Here is a 21,748-nt window from a genome sequence, read left to right as displayed (position 1 = left end):
AAAAGCAATGCATGCATGGTAAAATAGATGAAATGTAAGCATTTACATTTACTTTAAACACATCTAATTTCTATTTCTGAAGATAAAATTATATACACATGTATAATATATAGACGTAGTTTATTATAATAGCCCAACTCAATCTGTTGCAGGTTGAAGGTCTCTTTGTGGAAAGTTATAGACTGTAAATTTTTTAAGTTAATAATCTAATGATTAAAGTTGATTTTTAGAACTTCCTAGTCTAGAGCTGAGAATGACTGGCCTAAACTCATGCAGTTAACTTCCATGCTTAAGGGAAAATTAAAATTTGGGTCTCTATGCTTATCTATTATATCACACTGGCATTCTCAGGTACAGTCATGTGAAAAAGTAAGTATATCCTGTTTTGAGTTCTCTGGTTTTACCTATCAGGCCATAGAAAAAGTCATCTGATCCTTAGCAGTTTTGAAAAATAGGTAAACACAACCTCAGAGGAACAACAGATATCATACCATGTCATCGTTTATTTTACAAAAAGAAAGCCAAAATAGAGAAGCTATATGTGAAAAACTAAGTACACTCTTACTGCTTCCATAGGTAGAAAGAGGCTAAGTAGTGCCTTTAATCAACTGAACATCAGCCAATGTGACTACCTCTATAAAAGCCAAAGTTTTAGGAGTTTGCTGGTCTCCAGCACTGAGGTGTGTGTTAACCCAATGCCAAATAGGAAAGACATCAGCAATGATCTCAGAGAAGCAATTGTTGCTGCACATCAATGTGGGAAAGGTTGTAAGGCCATTTCCAACAAGTTTAAGGAAGGTTAACATGTTATGAGAACACCAAAAAGAGATTAATTGAACTAATTAATCAATCCCCATGGCTATACTTAACAATGCAGTCATACACAGAATTAAATCATCTTCATTTATTCAAGTGTGTCATAAGAATATTTAAAATTCAATAATTTACCCATTTTGTACTCTATGTCTTCTAACAAAAAGAAATGACAAAGAATGGGTAAAAATTAGGTCTCACTATTAGAAAGCTCACTGCCAAGACCTGGTAACATAGAATAGACCTCCCAAATACTTGAGTTATGAACTGAGATCAAACTATACCTATTACTACTTGCTCTAAGGGTAAAGGCCTAGAGATGACACAAAAGTTTGCTACATTCTCCTGATATGAGAGATCACAGAATATGAGAATGTGGGCAGGCACCCTATATCCTTCAGAAGATAATTATTATTTTTAGTCACATAGTATGACTGTGTGTGGCCATAACTACTGATAGAGAGATCTTGCTCACTTACTAAATGCAAAGGCATTTGCAGGATCGAGGACTTTTGGAAAAGCAGCAAAACCAGTCATGTTGTGATGCAGTCCTGCTCCTTCTTATGAGCAATGAGCCCTGTGTACATCAATCTGACATGGCTTTTATCACTCCTCAACACCATATTTCCCTGTTGATGATTCTGTTGCTCCTCTGGTTAAATGTGCTGAGTTTTCCAGTTCTTATGATTGATTTTATGATTAGACAAGACAGTTAAGAAATCAAAATTGAAGATGGGGAGATAGAAGGGTTTTGCTCATACTTGGTATATATGTTTAGGATGAAGATATTTAAATCAGGCTTTAGCAAAGGCTGTCATCAAGTTGCACACATGATCTTCACAAAACTGTATTTAGTAACAACTTTTTGAAGCATATGACAATATCAACCAGTTATTCAAATATGTAAAGAGTTCAGAATCTGAAAGAGCTAATCCAGTAAGACCCTCTTGGCTACAATCGCATTATATACTTTTTTAAAAAGCATTTTTAGGAGTACTTCTAATGAGAGATAAATATAAATATTTTCAGTATTAGGAATGAGGAATAGGTTTACCACAGTCTACTGGGCTCAGACTTGTACCGTTTTCCCCAAAATAAGACATCCCCTGATAATAAGCCCAATCGGGCTTTTGAGCGCATGGCAATAAGGCCAAGCACTTATTTCATGGTTCAAAAAAATATAAGACAGGGTCATATTTTCAGGAAACACGATAGTCTACGAAGAAAAAGAACCATAACTATTCTTAACATTATAACGGCTGAATCTTCTGAAGTACCAAAAACTGGTTTACAAGCTAAAGAGAATCATTATGCAAATATAATCCAACTGCCCATCACAGTCATCAAAACAATGGCCAACTATCCATTAACCTAGAAAGGAACAAGGAGTTTAGAGTTTCAGCTCTGGAGCACTGACCTATATTGTATAAAATTTTAAACTTCTTTGACCTGCAAGGGCTAGTTGCCTGTTTTATACATAAGGCTTCATTCTTGTCTGTATTGAAGTTTCTAATGTACCTGAGTTGTGACCGACAGCCTTTTCTGAAGTTAGCCAAACTGTGAATAATAGCCTAAGTGTTTAGAGAATTAAGATTTACTGCTATGTCTTGATGTGACATCTGATGTAAATTGCTTAGAAGGAATTAATGAATAAACAATGTTGCTGAAAAGGAAAAATGAGGACAGGATACTCCTAGAATTAGTAATGATTCTCCTGGGGTATGGACCTGAGTGGATGTGCAACAATACTTGCAACAGGAATTAGTGGACTTCTATCCTAAAGATAAAGATTCTTTCAAATTAAGCTCAACATGTGGCAACTATATAGATATTTAGTCTATGACCTGAATGACTGAGAATCTGCATAAACATTTAGTTATCTTGATAATATGAAAATGGTTTGCCACTTGCCTTCCTGCAGATTTTTTTTTTAAAAAAAATGAGTCACTCACTCTAGGATTTCTTAGTAGCCCCTTATCATATTAATATATATACAATTGTGCTTATCCTATGAATTTAACCATTATATGGTCCCTGAGTTATGATGGATCAGGATTGCCATCACCAAAAATGTAGTCATAAAGCATAATGTTATGCGACTGCAGTCCTGATTGCCATCATAACCCTAAGATGTGCCAGTTATTAAGTGGGAAGAGGCAGAGGTGCTGGGTAAGGAACATATATGTGTGTGGGATGTTAGGAAATGTGAACAGTGGCCACTGAAGGGCCAGCAGAGACCTTAGGCAGGCCACAAATGGGCCAGTGGAAGCTGTGGGTGGCCACACACAATGGAATAAGAGATCCCTAGGATTTTATGCTCTGTAGTGGGCTCCTTGGGAGAAAAAGGAACGGAAGCAACTTACTACAGTGACCTGTTGCCATAATGTCTAATTTTTTTTCTTTGAATAGAATATGTTAAGGAATTTATACATTTTTTAAAAAAGAAACAACCAAACTCTCATCTACTGAATCTTGATTTCTTAATTGGGGACTTTCCTCCCACCTTAAGATCTTTACAAGAAACAATAATTTTCCACCAATTTTAACTTATGAATACATGTTTACAATCCAGAAATAGTAATGTACAGCATTATTTAACAAATGCCCATAATGTTTAATAATTTTTGCCTAACTGAATCTTTACATCAAAACATTCTTAATTTCTATTTGCATTTGAAAACTTTCAGAAATATTTTTGTTCTTAATTATTCCTCTGCAATATACAATTCCTAATTAGCTAAACTGTTGAACTCTTCACATATAGCCAGCTACTGCTTATACTCACAAAGATGTTAAAGAAGAAAATTCAAAAAATGCTATTGTAGGAAATATCTCCACCCCCCAAGATTAAAATATTCTTTATTCTTAATATTAAAAAGAGGCAGGATAGAATATTTCCCCTAAAGGAGAAATGAAGAAAAATCTTAACAAAGCAGCCCCAGTCTTCCTGCCATAGGAAATCACAGCCTCAAGCAGAAGTTTGAAGAGACTGGTCTTTAGGAATGGAGATTTTGTATCCATTGAGAAAGCCTGGCCCAATCTATTCATAAGCAAGGAGACTCCAAATAAGCAGCACAATAGACAAGGAGCCAAGGTTGACAAGATTAGCTCAGACAAATATCTAGGATTTGCATTTTCCCTTTTCTTGGTACAGCCAGCCATGACCCCTACATGACCCCACAGGAATCTGGTAACAGCCCTTAAAATATTGAAGGACATATTCTTGCACAGGAACAGGCATCTCAATTAAAAAGCCCCCAAAAATGTATAAAAGTCCACCTACTCTCAACCCCATTTTGTCAACCAACCCATTGGTTTCTGGCTACAAAATAAACCGACACTTCCTTTCCTGCCTCCGTTTTATTTCTAGCATCTTTCTCCTGGATTGGACTGGATTTTTCTTCCAACCTTATTTCATCCCATTAACTTTGTCTACTATCATCCTGTTTAACCAAACTAATGGTAAAGATCAACAGCAGATATAACATTTACTATAAAATAGATGAAGTATGGCTTCAAGAACAGGTATTACAATAGATCATTCCCCATCTTAACAGTGCTACTTTAGGTCAAAATAAGTTAGCAAGAAATGGGAAAAATAATGTGATTTACATTTTAATGCAGATTTAGCAAACCTACAACTTCTAAACCCGGAAAGCTTAAAACACCTTTCATTGCTATTTTTGCAATGAATTTTCCTAAGCAAACAGTGAATATGTATGAATTTTTATGCAAGTAAACACAAACTGATTCAGAAATGGAATGGAATAAATTAGAATAAAAATGCAATTGAACGCAATATATTTAACATAATTTGCACAATAATTTGATAATACAAAAAAAACCCTTTTAGTATTGAAAAAATAATCACAGATGATTGCCTAGAAAAGAACATGTGTGATAATAGAAATACAAAAAAGTGACACTGCCTCACAGCCCACTCAAAGCCAGTTTTACATTAAGCTTTCATACCTTTTGGATAGTACTCCGGTAAGACTCTTTGAATATTTGGAACCCTTTTCTGTCACAACTGATTTCTTTGCCTCATCCGCTCTTGGTTTTGAAAAGCTATTCACTAGTGAAGTCGGAGAAAAATGACTTGAGCTCTGTGCCTGGTTATCTGTGCTGTTAGATGATTTTGATTTACCTCCACACATTTTCAGTTCACAGACATGCTGTCATGGGCACGATTTCTTCAAAATAATCATTTTATAGTTAAATATCCAGAGAAATTACTGTGTAATAACCTACTGATGAGAGGAACGCCACACAAACATTGGCTAGCACTGACTTGGCCTTTTTAAGAAAAAAAAAATCACAACTGAATATTCTCTGCAATCAGTATTACTTCTTAGATAAAATTTAACCATTTATAGTTAAAACTTATAACCAATAACTTCTTTAAAAACATAGAATAACTTGCTTGTTCTTATAAATGCTGCCAGTTTTGTTGATAGCAAAGAAGAACTCTGATAGTCATGCTTCCCGGTATTTCTCTGTAACTAGCAATTATTTGATCACAAGACCTAACCAGATGGCCTTCAACAGAGAGGTAGCTGCTTTCTCTCTGACTCTTCAGTTGCAAACTTGTTTTAAAACAGGCAACACCCTCTTAATGGTCTCATGTGAGCAAGTGTCATCTGACAGCTCTTAGCAACCTTGTGTCTCAGCACCATCTCTTCAAGGTAAACAGGAACCTGCCACCAATGCTACAGGCTATCTGTAAGAAATGATTAACACAAGAAAGAGACCTTCTCCCGCATTCAGACTTTCAGCTCTAATGTGATTAACATTGGTAACTTGTTTACTACCAGTAACAAAAAACAATCTGAATACAATAAGAACAACTCCAAAATTGTTCTTTGCTTCATTTTATTAGTTCTGAAGGGGTGTAAGGACAGAAAGACTAACGATTTACACTTAAATGAGATTAAAAACAAACTTTCAAGTAAACGTAAGTTATGAAATTTAGAATAATAACTGGCCTTTCTGGGTCATAAGTACACACATGGATAGAATGCAAAATAAAACACAAGGGTATTTGCAATGGGGCGGGGTCCATTGGCTGGGAGTGAATACAAATGGCAAGCAGTGTTAAACCAACATGAGGCAAGCTCTACCCCCTTTGTATGTGTGGCATGTCCTATGAATGTACAAAAGGGGAGAGCCTGCATTGCAACAGGTCAATGCTGCTTTCACATTTTGATAAAATGTTTGATCCTCCAAGTATCTATGTTAGCAATACATCAAAAATGTGAAGAGATTTGTTCAGTAATTGCCTCTGAACACCACACTTAACTATAACACTGTTAATTGGTGAATAAGGACAGTCATAAAGTTTGCAAATCATGCTTTTGAAAAATAATTAAGCATTTAATCTTAACAAACAATATGATTTTCTGCACAATGTGATTCACAGTATACCAATTTGTTATACTAGAATTAGCACAGGCTAGGAGGAGTAGTCCTCATTCAGCAACTGTCTCATTTAGTGACCATTTGCAGTTCTGATGATGATGAAAAGTAACTTTGCAATTAGTCCTCACATAACTTCTGGAAGCCTGTAAGGCAAGAGAAAGCTGAAGTAAGATCATAAGCACAGACATGGTTTCACTTAGCAACTGTTTTGCTTAACAACCAAGTTGATGGTCCCAATTATTGTTGCTAAATGAGAACTTATCTGTATTTAGATGAGATGCATAACCATCCTACAAGACAGCAACTTAAAAAAAAAAAGTCCAAATATTTGTAGGAAGAACTAACAGGGAAGCTACTGAATAATGTGCTAGTTCCAAACTATATTATGATTAAGGTTACATATGTGATATCAAATCTAAAAATTAATTGCTGGCTTTGTGTTCTGTACTAAGGATAAAAATTGAGAATCTAGGGAGGATTCAACAAATGAAAGCTAAGCCTAAAGCTGAAAAACAAAGTATATTAGTTCAGCACAACACAGTACTGAGGGGAATAGATTAACAGTACAAGATCACAACAAGCAGGTGTAGGCAATCAAGGAAGAGTTTGGTCAAAGTTTCACACAAAAAACGACTTCAGTTGTTAGCAACCCTGTAATGGGCAAGTCTTTATGTTGACACAGAGGAGTTTTCCTAGAAACTCTACTGATGCTAACTCAATTAGAAAATGGGGAAATTGTTTATCTTGCAAGCTCTGTGTTTCAGGTATAGATTATTTGCTCCCCTCTTTTCTGGCATTCTAGTCTACCATGAATCCAGCAGTTTCTTTTCAACTCTGCTCAGATTCTTTATCAGTTGTCTCTGAGATGAATATGGTAATTTTAAACTCTGATTACAACAGCTCTTACGAATGTTGAATAATCCATATATGTATACATTGAATAAAAAATACTGTGAGATTAATCAACTTCAATTTTAAAATCAATGTTTTAAAAACCGCATCATCAGAACTCAACTGATCTAAAATACTAATATTACAAGAGGCCCAGTTTATCTCCAAAAATAGATCGATTGGCTTTTTAAAAATCCTATCTACAATATGATATCTATAATATGAAGATTTCATGAATAATGAGGAGGTTGATTGGTAGATAAGGAAAGAGAGATGTTATAAAATAGATCCCATTGTCTGCCAAGATTTTGATGGCGGTCAAGTAGTAACTTTCATTCCATCACTATGTCAGATATCAGAATCACAATAATTGTTATTACAGTTGTTTTCAATAAAAAATTGTGTACATAGGTAAAATGTTTTAATTAAAAATAGTCCCAAGCACACCCTGGTAAAAAACTTAGAAAGTATACTACAATTCAGACAATATCTCATAAACTTTTCTTTTATTGCACTGAATGTTTAAACTAACGATCTACTAAGCGAAAGAATCCAAACAGTGATACATAATCCAAACACATAATGATTGCTGGCTATACTAAATACTGTGAGTGAAAGCAGATACCGGTATTGTAATTAAAAGAGGAGCAGCAGTGGAAATTTAGCCATGAATTAGGACATGTATTTTCTTTCAATCTTTATGGGTTTGAATTTGAAGATTAAGTAAAAAGGGGAAATCAAGGAATAAAGATTTATTTTCCATATTCTTTTCGGGCTCAGAATTGAGTATCTTCCTCCACATTGCTTGCACAACGTTTTTTGATTCAAAAAGCAAAAATGCCAAGCCTCATTTTACACGCAGGTTGGTAACATTAAAAACATTCTAGAATTATGTTTACAGTGGCAATGAATGAATGCTTGGAAATCTCAGATGAGAAAATTACTTCAGCCTGCAATTGGATTCAAGTTGTTTTCTAGAATTCACAGTCAAGGCAAATAGTTTTGTTATCAGATGAGAGTTTTAGTTTTGTAGTCAGAAAATATTTTTGAAAATATACTGAGAATGAGCAATATTTTATTTGTAGAAGGAAAAGAAGTTCAATGTAGCTCGCTGAGAAAATTGCTAAAATAAGCAAATAATTATAATTATATTGCAATATTAGTTGGTTAACCTCCAATTATCCAATACTGCTTATAAATTATATAATTAAATTTGACAGCAAAACATTACCACCCCTAGAACACTTTCAGGATATTTACCTGCGACATTTCTAATGCCTGAATGCTATTCTATTTATCTTTCAAACAGGGCATACAAAATTTTACAGAATTTAAAAAACTGTTAGAAATAGGAAAATAGCCTCTGGAACTGTCCTACAAACACTTGGGCAAGAGTTTGTGTAAGAATTCAAAGAATGTTATAACAAGTAGATTGTATGACTACTTTCATATTTCTGTCTAAGCATAAAAGTGCAGTGACCTCTTACGAAAGATGAGGTTGTAATTTCACTTTTGTTGCATAATGTTCTAGTGCAAAATGTATGCAATTCTTCAATACAATATTCCTTATATGCAGAAAACACAACCAAACTATAAAAGATAAACTGTGATTTCTGCATAAAGTACTCTATTCTTATCACAGTTTTAATGTTTATTTTTTTTATTATTTATTTATTAAATTTATATACCGCCCTACTCCCGAAGGACTCAGGGCGGTGAACAGCCAAAAGATAAAATACATATAGTACAAATGTTAAAAAACCATTAAAATACAATTAAATAATTTGGCCCAAAACAAATTTAAAACACCCCAATTTATAAGACAAATTTAAAAAGCAATTTAAAAGGGAAGTTTGGTCAGGCCAGCCTGCTGGGATAAAAATGTTTTGAGGGCACGGCGGAAAGTGCGCAGATCCGGGATCCTCTGTATCTCCAGGGGGAGTTCGTTCCAGATGGCAGGTGCCCCCACAGAGAAGGCTCTCCCCCTGCGGGCCGCCAGTCAGCATTGTTTGACCGGCAGCACCCTGAGAAGCCACTCTCTATGGGAGCGTACTGGTCGGTGAGAGGCTACTGGTGGCAGAAGGCGGTCTCATAGATATCCCGGTCCTAAGCCATGGAGCGCTCTAAAGGTGGTAACCAAAACCTTGAAGCGCACCCGGAAGACCACCAGGAGCCAGTGCAGCTCATGCAGGAGGGGAGTCACATGGGACTGCCACGTCGCTCCCATAACCACCCACGCGCCGCATTCTGGACCAGCTGGAGCCTCCGGGTGCTCCTTGAGGGGAGCCCATGTAGAGACCATTGCAGTAGTCCAGGCGGGAAGTGACAAGGGCATGAGTGACCGTACTTAACGAGTCCCGATCCAGAAAGGGACACAACTGGTGAAGCAGGTGAACCTGATAAAAAGTCCTCCCGGCCACAGCTGTCAAGTGCTCTTCTAAAGACAGCCGTGAGTCTAGGAGGACACCCAAGTTGCGAGCCCTCTCCGTGGGGGCCAATGACTTGCCATCAGTGATGGCACCAACTGACTATATCGGGACGTCGGAAACCACAGCCACTCAGTCTTGGATGGGTTGAACCTGAGTCTGTTTCTCCCCATCCAGATCCGTACAGCCTCCAGGCACCGGGACATCACTTCAAGGGCATCATTGGGGTGATCTGGGGTGGAGATATACAGCTGAGTGTCATCAGTGTACTGATGGTACTTCACCCCGAAACCATAGATGATCTCACCCAGTGGCTTCACATAAATGTTGAACAGAAGGGGCGAGAGGACCGACCTGTGTGGCACCCCACATACAAGGGGTCTTGGGGTCAACCTCTGCCCCCTGCCAACACAGACTGCGACCGGTCGGAGAGAGAGGAGGAGAGCCACCGCAACACGGTGCCCCCCACCCCTAACTCTTCCAACCGGTGCAGCATGATACCATGGTCGATGGTATCAAAAGCCGCTGAGAGGTCTAATAGGACCAGGACAGAGGAGCAACCCCTGTCCCGAGCCCTCCAGAGATCATCAACCAATGCGACCAATGCCGTTTCCATGCTGTACCCAGGCCTGAAGCCCGACTGGAACTGATCCAGATAAACCGATTAATCCAGGTACTGAGGGAGCTGTCGCGCAACCACACTCTCAACAACCTTCGCAACAAAGCGAAGGTTGGAGACTGGACGATAATTAGCCAACACTGCCGGGTCCAGGGAAGGCTTCTTGAGGAGAGGCTTTACCACCGCCTCTTTCAAGGCGGTGGGGAAGACACCCTCACTCAAGGAAGCATTTATAATCCCCTGGAGCCAGCCTCATATAACCTCCCGAGAGGCCAGCACCAACCAGGAGGGGCACGGGTCCAATAAACATGTGGCCACGCTTTTAAAGTATCTACAATCCAGTGCAAAAGTGCAGTTAGCAGTGATTAAAAATACTTCCATCCTAGAATAAGAAAATCTCAGTTCTTGTTTTTTTTAAAGTAAAATCACTAGTTTACTCACGTCAGGAAGATGTATGTATGTATGTATCTGTCTTCTCAAGTTTTTAACTTTTTGTATGTATGTATGTATGTATGTATGTATGTATGTATGTATATAATTTAAGTAGGAAAGACCAATTCAAAAGTATACCCAGAACCAAATCCCAAAACTAAGTCTACTTTGGTTAGCCTAAAGAATTCATTAATATATTTCAAAACAAAACCAAGTGTGTTGATGAAGCAAAACATATCTACTTTTAGTTATACTGTTTACCCTGGTGTTTTTAATTTCCCTCATTATTGACATGTATTTGAATATATACATTTATATACATTTTTATGGCCATTTGTCCACACCCATGTCTTTATCAAACTATCATTTATCACATTGTACTTACTTTTCCTATTTTCTAAAGAAAAAAATAAAGCTTTACAATTTTAATATATTTAGAACAAGTGTTTTATACACAAAATATCATCTTAAGGTTAAAAACAAGCTGGTTTGTCTTAAGCCATAATTTGTTTAATCATGATTTTCACTTTAAGACACATTGGCTGTATTGGTTGAATCTGCATACTATAATAAGCAAAAAACACATTAAGGGTTAATATGATGTGCAAAACCAGACTCAGCATTGCCTAAATTGCAATAAAATTCATTTACAGTTTTCTTTTCTTTTACTTGCAGTGAAGAATTGCCAAATACTTAATGAAGTGTTCTCTCACATATGGCTTTATTTTACATGGAGAGAATCTCTAAGCATGGCAACATGGCCTGAAGTGTAATTTGCAATCAACTGCCAAATGAATGAGCTCATTTACTGAAGCCAGTGTTACTGTTAACAACTAGAGAAATTGCACAGCAGCAATAAAACATCCATTTAACTGAAAATGCTACAAAGAACAGGAATGAAGTATTCAAGCTGAAGTTATTTAGTGATTGAGCCTGTCCTCTCTTGAGCTGGTTTTTTTTTTTTTTCAGAAAAGCTTTATTTCAAACAGTGGTGAAATGTAAAATTTGTTACTACCGGTTCTGTGGGTGTGGCATGGTGGTGGTGGGGTAATGGTGGGCATGGCCAACTTTTTTTTTTACTTTTAAAAGCATTTTTTCTACTTCATTTTATTTCATTTGCTAAGGCCGAAGAGGTTGCAGAAAAAAATGCTTTTAAAAGCCTCTGACAATCCCAGCTGAACCGGGCAATCATCAGAGGCTTTTTTTTTTACTTTTAAAAGCATTTTTCAGCCGAGAGGTTGTAGAAAAAATGCTTTTAAAAGTAAAAAAAAAAAAAAAAGCCTCTGATGATTGCGTGGCTCAGCTGGGCATGTGGGGAGGGGGCCCGCACAGGGATTTTTGCTACCGGTTCTCCAAACCACCCGCCGCCATCGCTACCAGATCGGGCAATCCGGTCCGAACTGGAAGCATTTCACCCCTGATTTCAAGCAAACTTATTGCAGAGATTTCAAAAGTATTTTGATGTTTTGTTTCCCTTATTTTTCAGCTTTAAAAGTCACTTTAATTGCAACGTACCCATGTCAAATATTAAAATAGTAAATAATACAAATACATAAAATTAATCCTACTGAACTGAATACAGTAATCACAAATTGCAAGGAACATCTACTTCACTCCCTGAAGGTTTCTTGGAATAACCAGGCCTTAATAGCCTTCCAAAATCCTGATTAAGATTCAACCTGCTCTATTTTGATAAGAATTCTGTACTGGAGGCTGAGTCAGCAATGAAGGCGGCTGCCAGATGGTGTCAGCTCAATCAAACAGAAAAGAGCTGAAAGGGACCTTGAAGGTCTTCTAGCCCAACCCCCTACTCAAACAGGAGACCCCATACATTTCAGACAGGTGGCTATCCAGTCTTTTTTTAAAAAAAAACCTCCAGTGATGAAGCACCTACAATTTCTGAAGGCAAGCTGTTCTGCTAGTTAGAAAGTTTCTCCTTAATTCAGGTTGCTTCTCTCCTTGATTAGTTTCCATCCATTGTTTTTTGTCTTATGAGATTGACCAAATGAGGAAACTGATTCCACAGGAAGAGTAGAACTATACTTCATTGAAACAGTCTATATAATAAAAGAATCTTGAAAGTCTGATTATGCTTTTCTTCCCCTTTCTTTTATACAGGTAGTGCTCAATTTAGGACTGGTCACTTAATGACCATTTGAAATTATGTCACTCCTCAAAAGCTACTTACAATCCATTTTTTAAAGTTAAAACAGCTGCATAACTCACACATCCAAATTTTGTCCAAATTTTGGTTGCTAGGCAACTGGTTCACTTTACAGCTATCTGCAGCATCCCACAATCACATGACCACAATTTGCAATGTTTTTATCATGTTTCTGGTGTTTACTTCCAATTTCTGGCAAAAAAAAAAACCAAATAATTGGGGAAAATTGATTTGCTTATTGATTGCTGCAAAAGTATTTAAAAATTGGATCCAGTCGCACAATGCCTCAACTTATGACTGAAGTCAGCTACAACATAATTCTGGGTTCAATTGTGGTTGTAAATTGAAGACTACCTATAAAGCAGTGAGTCAGGGAGGAGTCAGTTTGAGTCCATTCATAATACTTAATACATTCCTCAGTGATGGTAATTGGGACCAGAAATTCCATTGCTAAGCAGCGGTCATAAAATCTGCCAAATGGCTGCATTGCTTAGTGACGGTAATCTTGACAATCGCTGTTACCATTGTTAAGCAAGGACTGTAGGTCATTAAGCCAGGACTTCACATGACTGTGACCTGGGACTTCCGGTTGGCTTCCCACAGCAAAGACAATGAGAAAGCCAGAAGGAAGTCACATGTCTCAGGCAGTTCAGAAGCAGGCCAGGGGGTAGGTGATTGCTGCAGTGTGGGGACAAGCTGTGTGTGTGTGTGTGTGTGTGTTTGTGTGGCTATTACATGGCAAATGCAGCCAGGAGATGCTGTGGAATGCAGGAGGGTGTGCAGGCTGTTGCCACGGTACAAACATGGATGGATGGGAGGTGGGTCCTGGTGATTTCAGGAGGGTGCAAAAGTAGTTGCTATGACATGATACAAGTATCATCACATGATTGCCATTAGTCTCTGTATGTGTTGTTCTGTGCCTGGCTTATGTTTTTCTTTTTCTTTCCTTCTTTCCCTGCAGACCAGAGGGATTAAAAAGAGGGATTGCAAGAAAGTAAGCTGTTTGCTCTTGTGCACATTGAAAGCAATGTGATCATGCTGGTAGTCTGGGAGTGGGAGTCACAGACACACTACTCAGACAAGTACATTGTTGAAATCTCTTTCTCTCCCATCTGTCTGGCTTGCGAGGGGGATGGAACAGAGAGAATGGAGAGAAAGAGATTTCAAAAGAATAAGTGATTGTTTGATTTACACACATTTACACACCAAGACCAACATGATTGTGCTGGCAGCAGAAAAGTGTCAAAGAAATTATATACTTTGCAGTTACATAGTTCAGAGTTAAATAGTCTGCAGTTGTAACAGTGATAAAAATTAACTTCATGACTAATTTTCATATTTATGACCTCTGCAGGTTTATAAAGCAAAGGAAAGAACAATTGTGGTTTCACTTAGCAGCTGCTTTACTTAATGACTGAATTTCCATTTCTAATTATGCTTGTTAAAGGTAGACTCTTTGTACAAATCTGGTTATTCCATGATTCTTTGATGGCAAGACTGCTATGAGTATTCATGGCCTTTACGACAGGTAGCCTCACTGAAAGACCACTCGTTCAGCGACCAGTTTTGATCCTGCTGAATGGGGTGGGGGGACTTACGACCAGTCTTTGTAGCTGCTGCGTTGATCATGATTCAACTACTTAGCAACTCACTTGCAATTATGAAGCTGCAGTATGCCACGGTCTTATAATCACCATTTCTGACATTCACTGCCAGCTTCCAACATGCAAATTCAACCCAGCATCATAAAATAACCATTTATAGACAAGCTGACACAATGTCAAAATGGAGATTATGTAGCCAGAGTGCTGCAATGATGCAGGATTCACTTAACATCAGTTAGCTTTCCTGCAACTGCCATTGTAAATTGGCAGTGATGTGATATCACATTTTAGACAATGTTGCTTAGCGACAGTTGCCAGACTCAATTACCATACTTAAGTAATGACTATCTGTAATGGGTTCTACTTTGTTTAATATTTAAATTCCTAGTCTGTAAATGGTTGTATTATTATGCTCGATTTTTATTCTGATTTATTCTAATTTACAATGTTATGTTACAATTTATTTCATCTGCTTTAATCCAAATTACAGATCTGGTGAGTTATATGCTGTTCAGGGTTGGCTGATTAGCATGGTGTAAATAGAAAAAGGAAGCCATGATATTAGAAGCCCATGAACTGCTATGTTTAAAAGCAAAAGTTTTTCAAACACTCCAATGTAAAATTTTAAATGTTAAAAATACATGTTGATTATGACTGACAAATCTTCTTGTTCATTACTTTCCATACTTTTTGTGGGTATAGTCATCAGTGATCAACCAATGTAACATATATGTGGTATTTGAAATTAAATTCCTGAAGATGTATGAATTACAATACAGTCATGAAATCTATATTGTACAGAGTTAACTTGAAGCATTTATATAGCACTTAGCACTTAGACTTTTATACCGCCTCACAGTGATTTACAGCCCTCTCTAAGCTGTTTACAGAGTCAGCATTTTGCCCGCAACAATCTAGGTCCTCATTTTACCTCAAGTCAAACTTGAGCCTGGTGAGATGCTTGTAAAAATATGTTCCTTTTGTCAATCTCTTCATTTACTGTTAAAGGACATTTTATTTTAATTGAAGATAAATAAAATGTTCATGAAAAATCTGAATAAAATCTGAAATGGCAAATTGAAGAATTAAATACTGTATTTCATTTGCTAAGTACATTGCATTGTCAGAAACTTGAAATGTAGAATGTATTTGGATCATCTCATTCTGTTTCCAATATTTTTAGGAATATCAGAAAACAATTACAGTGAAAAAAATCTTGTTATGTGCTTTACAATATCAGGCATAAAATAAAAGTCAGTATCAATGTTTCTTTTAGAATACAGATAATCCATACTTATAAGGACGCAGTGGCTCAGTGGCTAAGAGGCTGTGCTTGTCGATCGAAAGGTTGGCAGTTCAGCAGTTTGAATCCCTAGTGCTGTGTGATGGGGTGAGTTCCCGTTACTTGTCCCAGCCAACCTAGCAGTTCGAAAGCATGTAAAAAATGCAAGTAGAAAAATAGGGACCACCTTTTGTGGGAAGGTAACAGCTGTCCGTGCACCTTTGGCATTTAGTCATGCCGGCCACATGACCACGGAGACGTCTTCAGGCAGCACTGGCTCTCGGCTTTGAAATGGAGATGAGCACCACCCCCTAGAGTCAGGAACGACTAGCACTTATGTGCGAGGGGAACTTTTACCTTTTTAATCCAAACTTTCCAAGTTTTATATCTGGCAATCTATACCATGACTAGCTAGACTGGTTATAACTGGATTACCAAGTTATAAGGAATGAAAGGAATGTACGTTGATATGCCCCTCCCTTTCTTTTACCATAAGCAAAATATATATTAGCTACATGACAATATAGGCACACCAAAACAAAAAGCTGTATTGGGTACATGACAATATAGGAAGCCTAAACAAAATGTTGAACCAAGTCTAAGTTGCCATATAGCTCTTTCAGAGAAGATATAGAATAAGACACAACCTTGGCTAACTGTCTGCATAGAACCTAAGAAGATAGAAAACTTATAAAGAAAAATGTATATAGCATTTTTGAAATTGGCTTAAATCCATTTTCTCCCTTTAAAAGCTGGTACTGAGAATCAAAGTAATAGCTTGTATAAGTAGTTATGTATGAAATGTCACCAGAGTTCAAAAAGACTATTATAAAGTTACAAAAAATGCTTGGTCCCTTTCACTCAGCGTGTTGAGGACTTGATTGCGCTTGCACCCATGAGCGGACTGCCTAGAGATGTAGACTTTGTATGGATAATAAAATATTGGACTCATTATACAAAATACAGTAAGATTTTTTTTAAAAAAATGGTAGTTGGGCATATGTATTAGAAATATATATGTATTTGAATAATAATTGCATTAGTAACTAGGTACTGCTCAAATGTTATACTGTACCTTTTTCCTTTATATTTTTTTTTCAGTTTTACAGCATTTTTTACATTTTTTTTTACATTTTTTTTCTTTGACAAAGTATTTTTATATTGGTGTTTTCCCAGTTTTTTCATTATTTTAAAATGCAATACAAAATAAACTTTCAAAAGGATATTGTAAAGCTATAATAAATGCAGAAAAGGACAAACAAAAGTGGCTCTTTAGAGTAGCTAAAGTAATTATTTACAAAAAAATCATATAGCAAAGCAAGCTATTAACAGGAGAAAGAATTCTCTAGTCAGAAAGTTGAATAATAATAACAAAAGTATTAACGTCAACAAAGATGTAGATGTTTATACTGAGATGTTTTATCACTCTAATATAATATTAGAACTTTGAATCATTCATTAAAGTTAAATATGTGAAGATTTAAGACACATAGATACATTATGCATACAGTAGTTAAGTTTGAGATTAGCGATTTCCAGATGTGGTGATGCCACTACTATAATTTCAATAGTTTAGAAAGTAATTAAGAAAATCTATAGATGGGTATTTATTACCTTTAGAACAAAAGGTAGCATGAAGTGCTGCAGGCTAAAAAGAAAAAGTAAAAAACATTTGTCATCTACATATGAACTTCCCAGATGCATCCTATCTTTCATGCAATATAGAATACAGAGCTAGAGAGATCAAAAGGGCAGAATCTGGCAAATGGATCACAAGATTAAACAGTCACAAAGAATGGAATAGGATGTCATGTGAAAGTGTGCTGTCTACACATGTGATATCATCACTCTGGCCTTGACTACTTTTTTCCCCAAAGGAAATGAATAACCAAGTTCTGAACCATTTATTCAGCAAATACAAGGGAAATAGCAAATAGAGGTAGATATCTGAAAAGTATAGATTAACAAAAATGATAAGTTTGATTTGCCTTATAACCAGAATTCTAGCTCCTTATGAATAAGCAAGCATGACAATTATGCCTACGTGACTGCTCCTGCCAATGAAAGCAACTGAATAAACTATGAAAACCTTATCTATGATTTATCATTATTTCTGAATCAGGAGCCCTGGCTCGTATTCTTTTTAAACAAAGATCAAATATTAAATTTCTTCTTTGCTTATTCCAGCTAAACTAAAACCAAAGTTTAATATCTTGGCTTGCACATTACGTCAAACAAACCATGAATGCCAGCTTCCTGAATTGTTCATCCATTGCAGCTTGCAAGAAGACCCAAGCAGAACAAGGCTGCTGTATTTGCAACAATAAACTACATTCAAAATAATAGTTTATCATGACATGTAAACTGAGCTACAATATGAAAACAATAGCTAAGATAACTGTTTAAGCTTGTTATGCATTTTAGAAACTGCTTATGTTGAAAAACAGAAATACCTCTATAATAGAAGTGACAGTGAAGATTGATACTCCTATTCGTAAAATGCACAAAGCTATACCACACAAAACTTCAGCATCCAAAAGCTATTGTGTGAAAAGTGATGGCCACTAATTCCTGTATGGATTCCATATGTTGTTCAATGGATGGCATTATACTTTAATGTTAAAACTATTTAACTGGTTCATTTGGCTATATAATTTCTAATAGACAAGCTAACTTCCAGCATCTAAAATGCATTTTTATTAGACTGCATCCAGTACACCTCTAATTAAGCAAAAGACTTAATTTGGAACTTGTGTTCAATAAAAGAACCAAATCCTTTTAAACAGAAATACTCATCTGACCATCCCATGCTTCTCCCCCCCCCCCCACAATCTAGTTGTGGGGGGGAATTCCTTTGTTTCTGCTACTGTTAAAACTATTGGGAATATCACAATCCCACTCATCTATTTCCTTCCTATCTCTGGTTTATGCAGCCCTTGTTTGTTGCTTTGTTCCTAAATCTGATACTATATGGCTTTTGTGAGTGCCTGTAAGGAGAATGTAGATTTATGCCACATACATTTATTATACACTAGAAGACAAAAATTGAATTGTGCTGTTTCTTTTTTTGTATTTGGTATTACATTTGTATCATGCATGCATATATGCATACTTATACAGAAGGAAAAAATCAATTGTCTATACGACTCTTTAGCATGTTAGGTCCACTAAGTGTAGCATTCTACAAGAGTGATATAAAAATACAGACTTCATTACTATTATCTAGTGTTACCCAACACTCTTACAAGCCATTTTTATCCCACACTTTTCCTTATTTTCATTTATTGCACCTAAGACATATAAAGGCTTTCACAGTACAACTGCATTTTGATATCCATGTCTGTGAGAGAATAAAAATAGGATTCTATGGTATTATGGCTGTAATATAATTATGAATAAAATACAATACTATGGTAATTGCCAGCCTAATTGAGATATTCTTGGATGGTTCTAGATTGTTCAAATATGCCAATAGTCAATAGAATTCAGACTCAATGCATTCAAAAGCAACTTACTTTTACATTCAAGGAACATATCGGTATAGTAGAAGATAAAAACAGATGATAGAACCAGAACATTTAAAAATTTAAAAATATCACAACAGAAAACATGCACATATATTTAGAAGAAATTAATCAGGAAGTACATTTATCATTTCTTTTCAAAAATAAGAACTTTATATAAGCCTGCGTTTCTCACTATTCATTGAAGCTAAACTTTAAGCATAATTGCATAGGAGAACAGTCTAGTAACCACAGTGGGACATATATTTATAAAGGTAGAAAGGAATGGATGTAAAAAACAGTAATCATGTAGCAGAACTACCACAAGAAAATTATAATCTTATCCCATACTTCTTCAAAGGGTCCAGAGAGTGTCACATGTTCTTTCTCTGCTGTCCCTCTCCTTTGCTTTTTCACTTCAAGGATGAGGAGCTGGGAAGCAGGATAAAGTCTCGTGTTTGTTCACCACATCACACTCCTTTAAATCAGGCCAGCCATCCCCATCCTGTTGTCTTCCAGATATACTGAGCTCCCATCATCCCCAGCCAGCATAACTATTGTTGAGGTTCACTGGGAATGATGAAGTGAAAATCCATATTTTGAGGGGAGTGCTCCAAATTGTAAAAATATATATTAGATATGTTTTCAGAAGTTAAATGTATACCAAACCCAATAAAGAGCACAATCGTATGTATATCTATTAAGCAATCTTATTGAATTAATTAAGATTTCTCTGACGTACTTATAAGATTTAGGTTAAGTACTTTAAAAGACAGGAGATGCCGTAATAATAGTCTTTCCAAAGAGAGAATTCTTAACTCCCCAAATTATCCATGAGGACCACCTATTACAGTTACTGAACATGTGCAACATGTTTTAACCATTTAGGAGCCATTACAAAGAATAAAACCCTAAACTACAACCAGATTTTTCTTGGTTTAGTACTTTACTCCCTTAAACAGAAATGACCAGCAGGAAATTATAGCATGCAAGATCGTTCTCTTTTTGGGTTAGGATTGAGGCTAATTTATCAAAACACATATTGCACTTTTAATAATAAAAGTAAGACTCTGAAGAACATGAAGGGTCTGCAGAGGATAAAAAGAACTGGATATAGATGAGAAAAAGTACTCCCTACGCGCTCCCGGGTCTCATGTTTTGCACAGTGGATGTTCTATCAGAATGACCAACGCACCAAGGAAGACTCAAGATAACGACGGCATTTCCTCACCTGAAGGTTGAGCATTCCTTGGACAGTCTAAAAGGGGAAGAGGTCGAGTCGCCACTACTAAGCCGGCCACCGCCCCTTTTGTTAAACAGCTTCTGGAGCAGCGTCGGAGCCATGCTACTGCGCTTCCTCCTGAGCTGAGCGGAGTATGGGAGTGGAATCAGGGCACACCAGCGACAGATCACTCAGCCAGCCACGACCAAGACTTCCTATCTCTGCAGCGTCAGTAGTAGCCCCCATGCCAGCTCCAAGCTGGACATCCAGACTTGAGCTAAGCCGAGTTTTACTTAATTCATTCTCTCTCGGAGCAGGGCAGGCGCCTCCCTCTTTTTCCTAGACTGGCATTAATGGAGCCGATCAGTCATATGACTAGAGAAAAAGCTGAAAGTGTTTGTTCAGTCTCACGCGTACCGCACATACACCTTCCGCCATTGGCTGCGATTTCAGAGCTCGGCATCGCAATCTTGCAATCTTTCCGAACGCACAACGCCCCCTCCGGCTTTGTCACTGGGACTCTAAGCTTTGCTCAAGCTGGGCGCAAAGCTTTGAAAGCTAGTCTTAAAGGTGTGCGAGCGCTTTTCTTAGGGGTTTTTTTTTTTTCTAATTTAGAAAAGTTTTGAAATTCCTCGAAAGGAATACAAAATTATACCAAAGATACTTATTTTTGCACTTCTAATATTTCACAGTAACGAGCCCTTATCACAGAGCAACTGGGAGTGGCTCGTCCCAGTTTTTCGAGGTGAATACTTTAAAAAAAGGACACATTTAATAACCCTTTTCATCTTGATGCGGATACCCTTCCTAAATCCCATATTTGTTAGGGGTTACTAGAACAAGAACTATAATATCTATTTGAATTGATGAAAACTAATAAAGTTTGTTGATTGTAAGCAGAATTTTCAAATAAGCTATAAATAAGGATGGAGCTATCAGATTTGGCCTACAAACTACTTTATTGTTAGATAACAACAGAAAAATCTAATTCTTTGCTGACATGGTCAGGATTTTAGAGCTCAAAGATTTAGAGATTTAATTTGAAAGAAAAAAAATAGAGGCCTAATCCTAATTTTAAAATAAATTGTCTTGAAAGTAATGAGTCACTACTGCCAGCAAGTATCCCCTTTTCAAAATACCTTTGCTGGCTACAAGCTTACAGAGAATTGCCAAGGTAAATCAATGTATGATGGTAAAGTGCTGAAAAATAGTAGAAAAAATAATAAATCACAACCCAAAATCCATTGGTCCTGGGACATGCTATCAGAGCTGATAGAGAATCAAGCCATGATTCTTAAATCATGTTCACAACATTATAATAGGAATTCCAGTATATAATTTGCTCTCTATCCCATCTACACATACATTCAGAAA

General features: G+C 36.7%; 1 protein-coding gene across 5 annotated transcripts in view; it reads right to left on the bottom strand.

Moving 5' to 3' along the window:
- FNIP2 (folliculin interacting protein 2) overlaps nt 1–20,897 on the bottom strand; it is a 64,504-nt gene extending 43,607 nt beyond the window's left edge. For 2 of the 5 annotated variants that reach the window (XR_015729162.1, XM_034432854.3), the window contains exon 1: nt 4,786–5,382. Coding sequence is in view for 3 of the 5 variants with exons in the window: in XM_034432854.3 (XP_034288745.2) it covers nt 4,786–4,970 (185 nt within the window). In the remaining 2 variants the exon portion in view is untranslated. Of the gene's footprint in view, nt 1–4,785; nt 5,383–19,503; nt 19,610–20,383 lie in introns of those variants that run through there. The other 3 variants (XM_087874876.1, XM_087874877.1, XM_034432852.3) reach the window with 3 other exon arrangements.
- Between the last annotated feature and the right edge of the window lie 851 nt (nt 20,898–21,748).

The sequence above is a fragment of the Pantherophis guttatus genome, chromosome 8, assembly GCF_059756535.1.
Source record: "Pantherophis guttatus breed Tessera chromosome 8, ASM5975653v1, whole genome shotgun sequence".
NCBI lineage: Eukaryota > Metazoa > Chordata > Lepidosauria > Squamata > Colubridae > Pantherophis > Pantherophis guttatus.
Note: the sequence above shows the minus strand (reverse complement) of the source record. Positions and strands in the feature narration are given on the sequence as shown.